The sequence below is a fragment of the Chenopodium quinoa genome, unplaced genomic scaffold, assembly GCF_001683475.1.
Source record: "Chenopodium quinoa cultivar QQ74 unplaced genomic scaffold, ASM168347v1, whole genome shotgun sequence".
NCBI lineage: Eukaryota > Viridiplantae > Streptophyta > Magnoliopsida > Caryophyllales > Amaranthaceae > Chenopodium > Chenopodium quinoa.
The window spans coordinates 4,018,416-4,031,815 of record NW_018745170.1 but is presented as its reverse complement, the minus strand read 5'-3'; the positions used below and the strand labels follow the sequence as shown (position 1 = coordinate 4,031,815).

Genomic DNA, 13,400 nt, shown 5'->3' with positions numbered 1-13,400 from the left:
ATGTGATTTTCACAGCATGTCTATTATATAGTTTGAATAGTTTTGTGATTAAGCTCATTTAGCTAGTATTTTGTAAGTATGTTGGAAACCTCACAAAATGCAAGTAGAACAAAAAAGAACAGACGGAATATTTTGTAAGTATCGTTCTTTTATTAAGTCATGAAGATTTACGGAGTATTATTCTAAAATTTCATTGATAACGTTAAAATCCCAAATGATATAATTTAAATTAAATATAAGGGCATTTTATCGTGAAAAGGAGCGCTTAATTCTATACCAATTCAATTAATTATCCAATAAAGAACAATTTTATACCGCTTAATTCTATACCAATTCAATTAATTATCCAATAAAGAACAATTTTATACCGCTTAATTCTATACCAATTCAATTAATTATCCAAGAAAGAACAATTTTATACCACTTCGATTAAACCAGTTCAATTAATTTTTCGAGAAAAATCGATTGTATAACATTGAATGAATTTTATACCTAATACAAGTTTGTATATATAATGTTAGTGTATTCTATTCACCTAATTATTAATACCTCTCAAAAAAGAGAGAGCTTGAAAAAATAGAAAAAAGGTAAATTAAGGGGGCATTCCGAGAATTGAACTCGGGACCTCTCGCACCCTAAGCGAGAATCATACCACTAGACCAAATGCCCTTTGTTGTTAAAATTATTGATCTTATATTATAGAATTTTAAATTAAATGTACCAACTTACTGTTTACAGGCTAAAACCCTCCCTAAGACCTTCGAAAGAGTTGTCTCCATTTCTCCGATTTACAGAGGAGAGAGAAAATTTAATCAAAGTTGCTCAAAAATGGCGAGAATTGGACTAAACTACTTGATCCGTTCTCAAGCGACTCAACTCATTTCCAGAAATGTTTCTTCAGGTACGCACATCTTTTACTCCCTAACTTTTGCTATTTGCTACAAATCACAGAAATGTCTTTATTTTTCTTGTAAGTTTGGTTTTAAATCATCCAAAATAATTCATGTTTATGGAAATTATCATGTTTTTTGACTACCCATTTCAATTTTATGATGACCTGGGTGTTGGGTGCATAGTAATTTTATGTGGGTGTGAATTAACTTAGATTAAAGGTGCTGAGAAATCACAGATAGTCTAAGATTGATTGATTGTATTATTGAAGAACGATTTGTGATAAAAAGAGTGAATTTTGACGCCACTTTGAATGGTTGATGTTCAATATGGATGTAGTCATGTAGTTATGTAGTTTATTGTGATTTTGGAAATGGTAAAAAAAATTGATTGCATATGCGAGGTGTCTTTCATTGATGTTTTTATAGTTTGGTCCTAAAGCTTCGGACTCCGATAACGATTGCCTTGAGCACTTGAGTACTTGAAGACTCTTTTGTATTGGATTTATAGAGTTACTGGAGATTAATGAAGTCTATTAGACTTTTCATTATTGAGATTGAGGGAGAAGGGAAGTTTAGTAATAGCTTGGCTCATTTTAGGTTTGGGATAATTGGGAGCCAAAATACAGTAGAGTAGATGTGAGCAAGCTGAATTATATATAGGAAGATTAATTCTAGAGAAGAACTGTTTGTTGGGTGGAATCTCTAACAAAGGGGGAAAGGAGAAAGAACCGCAGTAGAACGAGGTTTTGATTCTGACTTGTTTAGTGAAATGTGTTAATAGTGGACACCTTTACAAGTATGCTGTCACTTTTGTCAAATCATACCATGTCCAAAAGTTTAAAAGTTACTGGAGTAGCTAATAATGTGATGGTAATCATTGGATTTGGGTTGCTGTAGTCTGAAATCAAAAGCTGTTGGAATTCAAAGTTTAGTCTTGTGCTACTGCAGTTGTTGTGTCTCCACTCTCCAGTTTGGGTGTTAGTTCTATGAATCTTATTTCCCGTTTTAGTGTAGGTTTGTTTAAGGGTAATTATGACTACCCTTGATGTGCTTTTCTAAACTCTATTTAGCATGATTTCTTTTTCTGGATATATCTCATTAACCATTGAACATGGTGGTTGCATAGTCGACAGGATATTTCTGTTAGCCACAATAAGCCAGCTTCCAGTAGGAATTGATTTAGTTGATTATGTGTAGCTTGCAATCTTTGAACTCTCTTCTTTGAATGAGAATTCCTGATGACTCTAGTAAGTGAGAAGTCGATGGCTAAGATCTTATTTGAGTGATAAGTTTAACATGTTTGTTCCTATAATGTGTAGTTGTCGATATGGTTGTTTTAGATTAATGTGGCAAATTTTCCATACTTTTACGTTTTAATGTGAGCTCTTGTTAGATTCGTTCCAATGTTCAAGGGTTTTCCATGTTGATTAGCCCTACTGGCTGACCATTTGCTCTTCTATTGTTAGAAGAATATTAGTAAGGTTGAGTTAGAGAATTTTCCTGAAGTAATATAATGCTAAATAATTCTTTTTAAGCAAGAAAGATTTGTGCGCATCAAAGATGGCCTTCTTTATGCACTTTAGCTGTCTTTTGTTAGTTCCTGCACTTTGTCTGGGCTCTTATGTAATGGTGGTGATCTGGTGAACTAGTGACTAGTTTCATATGCAGGAGTCTCTTCTAGATAGACGGATCCACATAGTCTAGTGTGTGTTTGAGGGACGATGGGTTAAAATTCCAAATTTGGGAGTTGGATAGCTACCTGCCTACCTCTGCTCTTAGAAGACTTGTAGTTTTTATTGGAATTTTAGGTTGTTAGAAGAGTGGAGGATATGCAAGGAAGACAAACCTTGTTGCGTAGCAAATTGTAGGTGAATAGAAACGAAATTGCATGCAGTGCTACCTCCACAATAGCCAAGAAATCTCTTCCTTCGTTCTTCCCTTCCCGCTTTCTCCTTTTTAGATTGGTTTTTGGAAGGTAAGGATAGATTATGTTTTTGGTAATACTAGCTTCAACTTCCTCTAAAAGGCACCATAATTTTTACTCAGTCCCTTCCTAAGTTCCTAGAAAGTTTCCACGCTTGTGTTCGGCACATTAATTAAGGATTGTTGTTGAATATGAACCAGACTGACATGATGATAGAAAGAAAATGCTGTGAGTTGATGTGATGGAGTGATAAAAATGAAAAGTTAACTTCAAATGCAAGTGTGAACATTCTATTGGGGTAACAATAAGGCAAGAAGCTTGTTTATAATAGGGCTGAAGGGAGTATCCTGAACACTTGCTCACAGATGGCTTTTTTTTTTTTAGTAAAACACGGGTATGCGTCCATTGTCTATGTATCAGACATGGATATATTATGATATTCTATATTTCTGGTCCAAAACGTAATGCTAATTGTTTAAACTCATGTTCAAGTGTTAACAATCCAAAACGAATACTTGTGATAACATGAAGAGTATGAGTATCACTGCATCCCACTCTCAAGTCATATAATAATCCCCTGCCCCTTCTTATCTCACTCATTGTTATGAACTTACGATATCATCGACATGATCATAGATGATCAAGCCTTGATTGCCTCCACAAACCTAGTTTATCTGCTGTAAGGTTATGCTTGCCTAAACCTATTTTCGGTTGGTTGCTATACATCAACTAGATTTGGAACCCTCATATAAGGTCTTTTCTTCCTTTTGGGTGGACAAGTAAATAGCAAACATAACACCTCTTGTTGGGTAGCATTGTAGCACTCATCTAATTTGAGTAACTCTCTGTTCTGACATGCCAACAATCTCATACATTGCTACCACCTTAGTGCATCATTGGCTAAGGGAGTTCAGTTAAAACCAGTGCCTCTTCCCTAAAAAAACCAATATCAATATTGCTCAGCATTTTCACAAAATTCTCAGGGTAACACAAGGATCCATATGTTGATGACTTCCAGCAAATTTCAATTTAAGTGGAATCACCATCAATTTGTTCTTTGGATAGAAGAGTTGGCTTTGAAGCGTACTAGGGATTAAGGGACAGGAGAGATAAGAATGATCCTTGATCCAGATGAAACCTGAGACTCTATCCAACCTCCTCCCCAATTAAAACAAACCTAGTGTATGTTATTACCAGAGTTTTCGCCCTGTTCCGGCAATGTGTGCAATGATATTGGCTGTTTTTTGATTTTTCTTGTAATTACATTGGAGCTTGTTGATCAGGATGAGACAAAATAAAATACAGCTGCTCTAAAGTTGAGTGCTATTATGACTTGTATTTTTAATGAGCCCATACTCGGTTGCTGATTAGCTCACAATTATGAGAATCACCTGGATAAGATGCACATCATATATGTGACATATTTTCTGTGACTATCTTTTTACCATCAGTATCATATGCTCTTTGGAAAGTCCTTCTAAGATCTTTTTTGGTCTCTCATTTTTGTTTGTTAATCCAGTTTCAGGTTATAGCAGCATTAGGTCAGAAGCACCAAGACTATACCCAAGTGCAGAATTATACTCTAGCTCTTCTATTCTAACTACTTTCCAGAAGAGGTGGGCATCTCACAGCCCTAAAACACAAGATGACAACAAGATCAGCATAGGACCGCGTAAAGGGCTAGAATCTGATGAAGATGGCAAGGATGCTCGGGTGGCCTATTATGGTCCAATTTCATCCACTATCAGGAAAGTCAAGCTTCTCTCTCTTTCCACCTGCTGCCTATCTGTATCTTTGGGGCCTGTGATAACCTTTATGACATCCCCCGAGATGAATGTAATCTTGAAAGGTGGTGTTGCAGCTTCTGTCATGTTCTTCAGTGCTACTACCACTGCTGTCCTTCACTGGTTTGTGAGCCCTTACATTCATAAGATCAGGTGGCAACCTGGTTCTGATACCTTTGAGGCAGAAATGATGTCGTGGTTGGCTACCCCAATTACCAAGACTATCAAATTTTCTGATATAAGGGTTGCTGAGACCAACAGGCCATTCGTGACGTTCAAAGCTAATGAAACATTCTATTTCGTGGATGCAGACCACTGCCCAAACAAAGCTTTGCTTGCCAAATTGACTCCCCAGAAATCTACTCATGACTCTGCCTTCAAGAACTTGTGATTGAACAATTGCGCAACGGAGATTCTGTAGTATACTATCTCCTTAAGTTAATTTCTTTGAACAATTCTTAGTCTACAGTGACTTTTTTAAGTGAGTCAAACATTGAATTGCCTAACAGAGGAAAGCACAATGTCCTGAGGTTTTGGTCTATTATAAATGAAATAATGTGTTTGTTTATGATGTTGGAAGTGCATTGCAATAGGAAAATTTTGCTGATGCAAGATCATTACAAGACACTGAAAATACCAAAGTTTAATACGAAGTACATCAATTGTTGAAGCTCTAACTCTTTTTTTTAAGACTGAAGAAGTTCCAACTTTTTTTTTCCTTTGACTGTTCTTTGACTGGAGAAGCTCTAACTCCTTGCTAGAAAATGATTTTGTACAGAGTATTGATTGCCAAAACGAAATTCGCCGAGTAATCGAATCAAAATTTAAATAGTTAAACCCAATCATAATGAGCTCTGAAATTCACCTGGATTTTTGAGATAAATTAGCATTTTAGTAGTGGCTTTGGCTTTGGCTTTCGACTGAATAATTATAAATGGTGATAAATAACTGTTGTGGAAAAACATTCTTATTAATTTTTTTTTTTCTATTGTGAACAAGTCTACCAAATAGAATAAAGGAATAATTTGAGAGGTTTAGCAGTTAACTATGTTAGCTTCAATTGTGAATATCAAAGATAACGTAGGGAAAGAGGTATTGTGAATTGGAAAGAAGAAAGGGAAGGAAGAATTTAAATGTTTGGAATTTTATCAAGGGAACTGATACAATATTTCTAATTATTAGATTCTAAAGAACTTTGATTATTACTACGAAGAATTATTTCCCACCTCTTATTCCACATCAATCAATGGAATCATGAAAATAACTTATATTAATATACCTTAATTAGTATTAAATCAACCTTTTTTTCTAATTTGGCATGGACAAAGTTCCATTGAATATATATAATACCAATGATCCATAAAAGTTCGCTCAACTACAATTCAACCTACTTGTCATCCTAATTTTTAATATATATACAAGCTGTTCTAACTTTTAACTTTCCTACTCACCACTTCGTCGAAACTAGAGGTGGGCATGGCCATAAATTAATAATTTAATAATATAAAAACATAAATATAAGTTAATAAAATTATTTAAATAGTATATTCATTTTAAAAGTTGTTCAAAAAAAATTAAAAAAATAATAGGCTGTCCGGTCTCCGGCACGCCAGGCAGCCCAGCACGTCACGTTGCCCACCTCTAGTCAAAACATTAAAAAAACATTGTTTCGTACTAATCAGTTAAGACATTAAAAAGCATTTGAAAAAAAAAAAAAAAAAACAAACACCAAAGGTTAAATAAACAAGCTAGAATTAATTCAAATACTAAGTACTTTAGTTATCTGATATGCTGTTTCACGAGTATCTTAGAGTCTTAGACTAAAAAGTAAAAATTACCAATTCAAAGAATCATAAGGAATTGCAAAGTGGAAACAGCAATTTAGAAAGATGCAGAAAAACGAAGCATATCAGCAAACACATTAAAACGCAAAAGCATAAGATAATAATAATATTGACCTCAATGAACTCCGGAAAACAAAACTTCCGTCTCAGCTAAACAGCAAAGTTCAACCACAAATTTAACAAACAGCAGACGATAAACAAGACTGCAGATTATAAACCCGCCACCGGCGATCAAGTACCCAATTCTGAGAATAGGCACTTGATGTTGATGAAGGCACGAGTTTAAAACCCGCAAAAATATGACCGAACAATAAAATAAAGACACTACTAATAGAAACCACCAAGTCTTTATAAGAGGACTCCTGATAGCATTTATCATATGCTTTTATTAACACACTAACAGTTCATTTCTTCTTTAGGGCAGCCTTGGTAACCTTGGCACTGGTTGGTTCCTTCTTCTCAACATTCTTGATGACACCGACAGCAACAGTCTGCCTCATGTCCCTGACAGCAAAACGTCCGAGGGGTGGGTACTCAGCAAAAGTCTCCACAACCATGGGCTTGGTGGGAATCATCTTCACGAAACCAGCATCACCATTCTTCAAGAACTTGGGCTCCTTCTCGAGCTCCTTACCAGAACGCCTGTCAATCTTGGTAACAAGCTCGGAAAACTTGACAGCAATGTGGGAGGTGTGACAGTCAAGAACTGGGGCGTAACCATTTCCAATCTGTCCAGGGTGGTTCATGATGATGACCTGAGCAGTGAAGTTAGCAGCTTCCTTAGCAGGGTCGTTCTTGGAGTCAGAAGCAACGTAACCACGCTTGAGATCCTTGACAGCAACATTCTTAACGTTGAAACCAACATTGTCGCCAGGGAGAGCCTCTGGAAGGGACTCGTGGTGCATCTCAACTGACTTTACTTCAGTGGTCAATCCAGTAGGACCAAAGGTAACAACCATACCGGGCTTCAACACACCAGTCTCAACACGTCCGACTGGCACAGTTCCAATACCTCCAATCTTGTAGACATCCTGAAGTGGAAGACGGAGGGGCTTGTCTGAGGGCCTCTTTGGCTCGTTGATCAAGTCAAGAGCCTCAAGAAGGGTTGGTCCTTTGTACCAGTCGAGGTTGGTGGACCTCTCAATCATGTTGTCACCCTCAAACCCAGAGATGGGAACGAAGGGGATTTTGTCTGGGTTGTAACCAACCTTCTTGAGGTATGAGGCAACTTCCTTGACAATTTCATCGTACCTAGCCTTAGAGTACTTGGGGGTGGTGGCATCCATCTGTTTCAAAGAGTCAGCATTGTCAGCATAAGAATATGAAATAAACCACAAATCTATAACTTAGAAATTATAAGATTAATATACTGCAACATTAGAAACTGTAGTTATACCTTGTTACAAGCACAAATCATCTGTTTGACACCAAGGGTGAAAGCAAGAAGAGCGTGCTCACGGGTCTGACCATCCTTGGAGATACCAGCCTCAAAACCTCCAGTGGTGGAGTCGATAATGAGGATAGCACAGTCAGCTTGGGAGGTACCAGTAATCATGTTCTTGATAAAGTCACGATGTCCGGGGGCATCGATGACGGTACAGTAGTACTTGTTGGTCTCAAACTTCCACAAGGCAATATCAATGGTAATACCACGCTCACGCTCGGCCTTAAGTTTGTCGAGCACCCAGGCGTACTTGAAGGATCTCTTGTTCATCTCAGCAGCTTCCTTCTCGAATCTCTCGATCACACGCTTGTCAATACCTCCAAGCTTGTAGATCAAGTGACCAGTGGTGGTCGACTTTCCGGAGTCGACGTGGCCAATGACCACCAAACTGATATGAATCTTTTCCTTACCCATGGTAAACTGTTAACCTGTAAGAGCAGGAACAAAGAAAAAACTTAGAACACCGAAAACACACAGCACAAATTAAATTCAACTGTAACACAACAAAACACAACAAATAGTGACACTTGGCATTCTACAAATTCAGATAAAACATGCTTCATCCTAGAAAACTTAGAAAATGAATATTTATAAATTACAATCATAGGTGCAAAACAACCTGTCAACCTTATCTGGAAATGATTGACAAAAGAACAAACAGGAATATTAAAACATTATAATTAATGTCAAAATGAGTCAGAAAGTTAATCATATTATAACATAAATGTTACTTTTATAATATTATAACAATGCTCATCAATTTACACATGCCAGGAACCAGATTCGAACTGGTGACTAGAGGATAACAGATCCTTTCCTCTACCAACCTGAGCTATCCTGACCAAATTACTAATTCATTATGAATTGATAGTTGGCTCATAAGGATCACATTACATGACTTATGAGCACTTTCAATCCACAATAACATCAGACATATACACTATCAATACAAAACTTGCAACGAGTTATACAAAAAGCAAATAAATCTGAAGCAGAAATCATGGATTTAAAGTTTTGAAACATAAAAAACATCATAATATTTAGAAAAATCACAATTTTGGCATGAAAACAGGTACGTACAGTAACATCAGACATTTACACTATCAATACAAAACTTGCAACGATTTATACATATAGCATATAAATCTGAAGCAGAAATCATGGATTTAAAGTTTTGAAACATAAAAAACATCATAATATTTAGAAAAATCACAATTTTGGCATGAAAACAGGTACGTACAGTAGAGCATGACCACTTAAACCTTCAAAACTCGGAAAATATTCATTAATATCAAATTCAATCACTTAATCAACAGATTTAAGCATAATCAACATAATGAACTACTAAATCTAAGGTAGAAGATGACTTCCTTGCATTCAAAATTCAGAAAATAATCATCAATTTAAATCCAAGCACTTAATCAACAGATTTGAACATTACTAGCATGATCAACTACTAAATCTACAGAACACTTAAACAGACTAAAAACAAACGAATTAAAACATTTTCGAAACAAAATCAAACATTCAGAATTTCGAAAAAACAGAGTCATCTAAACTTAAACTCAAATCTCACATATACAGCATCAAATCGACAATACAAACGATCAAATCTCCAGATAAACAAAATCAAAGAGCTAATATCAAAAAATAAAACAATGATTTCAAAAAACATCGAAAAATTTCAATCAATCATAAATTCAAATGAAAATAATCAACTAAAATCCAAAAACAGAGCAATCACACCAATAATTCATCACTTAAACAAACAAACCTCGAAAACAGCAAAATCAAACAATACATTTAATAATAAAACCAATATAATAATCAAAATACAACAATTGAACAATAAATCTAATGAAAATAATACAAGTAGGAAAAGATCGACAAACCTGAAAGAAGAGAAAGCTGCGCAAAAACCCTAGCGGCAGAGGAGAGAGAAAACAGGAGAGAGAGAATAAAGAAATGGGAAGATAAGAAATTAGGGTTTCGAGGTGAGGCTTTTGTCAGGGTTTATATAGTGAAAAAACAGTGGTCGAAATTAAATCTATTTCTGACGAAAATAACCTCATTCCTATAATTAATATACGAGAATATCCTCAATTAACCGACTTAAAAACATTAAACAAAAAGACGCGTGTAAAATGCTGATAAGATGACGACGATGTGAGTAATCACGCGCTAATTAATCGCGTGAGTTTAGATTAATTAGGGTTTTGATTTGAAAAATGTGTGGGAATGCGGAAGTCGTAAGCTGATTGGGCGAAAATAAAGAATAAAGATAGGAAATTGTTTGGTCGTGAAATTAGGGGCGGCAATTTTAAAGGGTGTACACTGTACATTTTATAAATAGTTTTACTAGGGTTTTAAAGTGAGCTTAAACGAAGTTGTGTATTTGTGTGTACCACTACTATTACCACTTTTTTGAAGTGGGTTTACCAATAACCGGATCGATCCCAGATTTTACACCATAAATGGTACGGAGTACTCTTGGTTTTTGAAAAATTGTATCTAATCCTGGGCACCGTGCCGGGCCGTGCCTGGCGGGCCACGGGCTGGTTCGTGTCGTGCCGGTCGTGCCGGCGGGCCCAGGATTTCGTGTCGTGCCGTGCCGGCCATTTTCACAGGCTAGCCCACGGCACGGCACGGCCCTCGTGCCTGGCGGGCTCGTGCCGTGCCGGCCTGCGGGCTGGCAGCGGGCTGGTGCAGTTTTCAATTTTTTTTTTTTTTTTTTTATATGACAACATTATAAATTAATAAGTTTATAATGTATATAAGTTATAAAATTATAATTATAAGTTTTATAAGGTAACTTATAAGTTTATAACTTATAAGTTATAAGTTATTAAGTTATGAATTTTATAATTATAAGTTGAATATTTATGTTTTATAATTTGTATATTCAATATTTATATTTATATATTTACTTTATACTATTACTTTAAAATTTAATGTTTATGATTTATTAGTAATTGGTATAATTTTATTTTATTTTAATATGAATTTACAAATTGTAACAAAACGGGGAAAAAAGGCAAATTGGACTTTGGATGTGAATAATGCGTACTTTATATTATTATTACTTGAGTTGAGAAAATTGTACAATGATAACAATGATAAAAATCATACAATGATAGTATTAAACAAAAATTGGAAAATGATAAAATTGATATTTTTAAAATCGTACAATATACAATAATTGTCTATTCTTCTTCTCCTTCTTCTTGCTCGTCTTCGTCTTCGTCTTCGTCTTCGTCTTCGCCTTCGCCTTCAAGGTCATCGGCTAGTTGCATAGATTGGGAACTAGTCGAACCCGAACCGGAAGCGGAGGTTCCTTCTTCGTTGTCGTTGTGGTCGTAAGAACGGTCTTGTGAGCGATTTTCCGCATCCAACCAATCTTTGAAACACACGCACATTTCTAGTGTTTCGGGTTTTAGACTTGTTCTTCTATCGTCTAAAACCCTTCCGGATGCGCTGAAAGCTCGTTCGGAGGCGACGGAGGAAACTTGGATAGCAAGAATGTCTCGTGCCATTGCCGCCAAAGTTGGATGCTTCGAGCTTTGTTGTTTCCACCATGCAAGGAGATCGAGGCTGTTTATCTCATCGTCGTCCATGCCTTTGGTGAAGTCGTAACTCAGGTACATCTGCAACTCCGAGACGTCGCTTTGCGTTCTCCTGATTGATGAATCACCTGAAAACCTTGAAATCAAGTTAGTAGCTTGTGAAAATAAATGTTTGGCCTTCTTACTTACGTTTTTGGATGGTTGGGAAGGCCCTGAGCGAGGAACGGTGCCATATTTGGCTTCATAGACTCTATATAAAGCAAAAAACTGATCCTTCACATTAGTCTTATAGTTTTCTACATCATCGTCAAGAAACATGCATTGAAAGTAAATGTCAACTAACATAAATGTGTTTTCATACTTTTGCCTAGGATCTAATATGGAAGCAAAAATATAAATCAAAGGAATCTCACTATAATATTTACGCCACTTTTTTTCCATTGCTGGAAGATACTGATCATAATCACTTTAATGGCGATGATCAGCGAAAAGTTGGGCGAGTAAGCATGCATTAGAAAGAAAGTTTTGAGCACAAGGATTGTAAACAGTAGAAAAACAATACGTCATGTTATATAATAACTGTAAAAATTGCATATATCTTTCACAGTTTTTCCAATCATCATCATACAAAGCATTTTGTGGAAATTTTTGGTTGTAAAATAATGTTAACGGGCCCTTGTACTCAATTGCCTTTGTTAACATGTCATAGGTGGAATTCCACCTAGTTGGGTAATCGGTTCTAATTTTTATTACCCTTATCTTTTGTTGTTTTAGAAAACTCTTCCATTATTGGTATCTCATGTTAGAGCTATTAATAGACATAATAGCATCTCTGATTTTGATGTAGTATGGGCCAATTGCCCGAACTCCATCCTGTACACATAAGTTAAGTACATGGCAAACACATCTAGTATGAAGAGATTCACCGTCTAATAGTACATCGGTTAAGTTTTGTTTGATAAGATTAGTTGTGTATGTCATAGAGGTTGCATTATCAAAAGTCATAGACATCATTTTATCTCGAAGGTTGTATTCGTCTATTGCTTGCATTAAATGGTGAGCAATGTTAATGCCGGTGTGTGGGTATTCCAGCATTTTGAAATGTATTATTCTTTTTTGTAACATCCATTGATCATCTACCCAATGGCAAGTCACACATAAATAGTGATATTTATAACCACTATCCCAAGAATCGGCTGTTAAAGATACTCTACAGTTAAGGTTACTCAATTCGGCTTGTAACCGGACTTTGTACTCTAGGAAATTTTTCATTGCGGCGGAACGAACGGTTTTCCTAGAGATTCTTTTATGTTGGGGTTGTAGTGCTTTGTTAATGTAGGTGTTGAATGCGTCACTTTCCGAGAAAAGAAAAGGTTGTTCGGCGTGTACTATCATTTTTCCTAGTTCATTCTTATCCCTCTCATAGTTGTATGTAAAGCCGTATGGATGAAATTGGGAAATTTTGGGCTGGGTTGGATCACTAGCTGGTTTTGCACAAGCTTTCATGTGTCTAGATAAGTGTCCCGTCCCGTTTTTGGTAACTGCCGTGAATACACTATTACATGTTTTACATTTTGCCCATTGTTCACCATCTTTACTTAGGAAAAAATAACGCCATACCTCACTCCTTCGGTTTTTCAAAAGTAGCATCTCAGTTTCGGTTAACCATTCATGATGTGTGTGATGGTTAGTAGTGAGACTAGTGGGAGTGGCAGTAGAAGGGGTAGAACCGGAGGGAATTCGGGTACTTTCTTGGCTACCTTGGCTAGAACAATAGTTTTGTTGATCATCGATATAATTAGGTGGAAATTGGTATGGTGGTAGTGGAAATTGGTTTAGTGGTGGTGCTGGAAATCCCGACGTATTATATGGCTCATAGCCCGGGGGGAAGTAAATGGGGTCATTGGTTTGACTCGTAATTTGGGGGCTCGTTGTATTTGGTGGTTCC

General features: G+C 36.2%; 2 protein-coding genes and 1 non-coding gene across 5 annotated transcripts; 1 reads left to right on the top strand and 2 right to left on the bottom strand.

The window, feature by feature from the left end:
* Window positions 1–597: 597 nt before the first annotated feature.
* Window positions 598–669, bottom strand: TRNAP-AGG. Its single transcript has one exon. It is a non-coding gene; the product is annotated as a tRNA-Pro (tRNA).
* Window positions 670–747: 78 nt separating this feature from the next.
* LOC110710341 lies at window positions 748–5,172 on the top strand. 2 transcript variants are annotated; one of them, XM_021888625.1, is made up of 2 exons: window positions 748–901; window positions 4,337–5,172. In XM_021888625.1, the coding sequence occupies exons 1-2, from the start codon at window positions 829–831 to the stop codon at window positions 4,990–4,992; spliced, it is 729 nt and encodes a 242-aa protein (XP_021744317.1). In that variant the 5' UTR covers window positions 748–828; the 3' UTR covers window positions 4,993–5,172. The 2 variants fall into 2 exon arrangements, with proteins under 2 accessions (XP_021744317.1, XP_021744318.1); XM_021888626.1 differs by having other exon boundaries at window positions 754–901; window positions 4,343–5,172.
* A 1,350-nt stretch (window positions 5,173–6,522) lies between these two features.
* On the bottom strand, window positions 6,523–9,899 carry LOC110710187 (elongation factor 1-alpha-like). 2 transcript variants are annotated; one of them, XM_021888454.1, is made up of 4 exons: window positions 8,264–8,317; window positions 8,112–8,206; window positions 7,971–8,066; window positions 6,523–7,686 (listed from the first exon to the last, which is right to left on the bottom strand). In XM_021888454.1, exons 1-4 carry the CDS (start codon window positions 8,301–8,303, stop codon window positions 6,850–6,852), a joined length of 1,068 nt encoding a protein of 355 aa, XP_021744146.1. In that variant the 5' UTR covers window positions 8,304–8,317; the 3' UTR covers window positions 6,523–6,849. The 2 variants fall into 2 exon arrangements, with proteins under 2 accessions (XP_021744146.1, XP_021744145.1); XM_021888453.1 differs by adding an exon at window positions 9,782–9,899 and having other exon boundaries at window positions 6,523–7,731; window positions 7,842–8,317.
* Window positions 9,900–13,400: the final 3,501 nt, after the last annotated feature.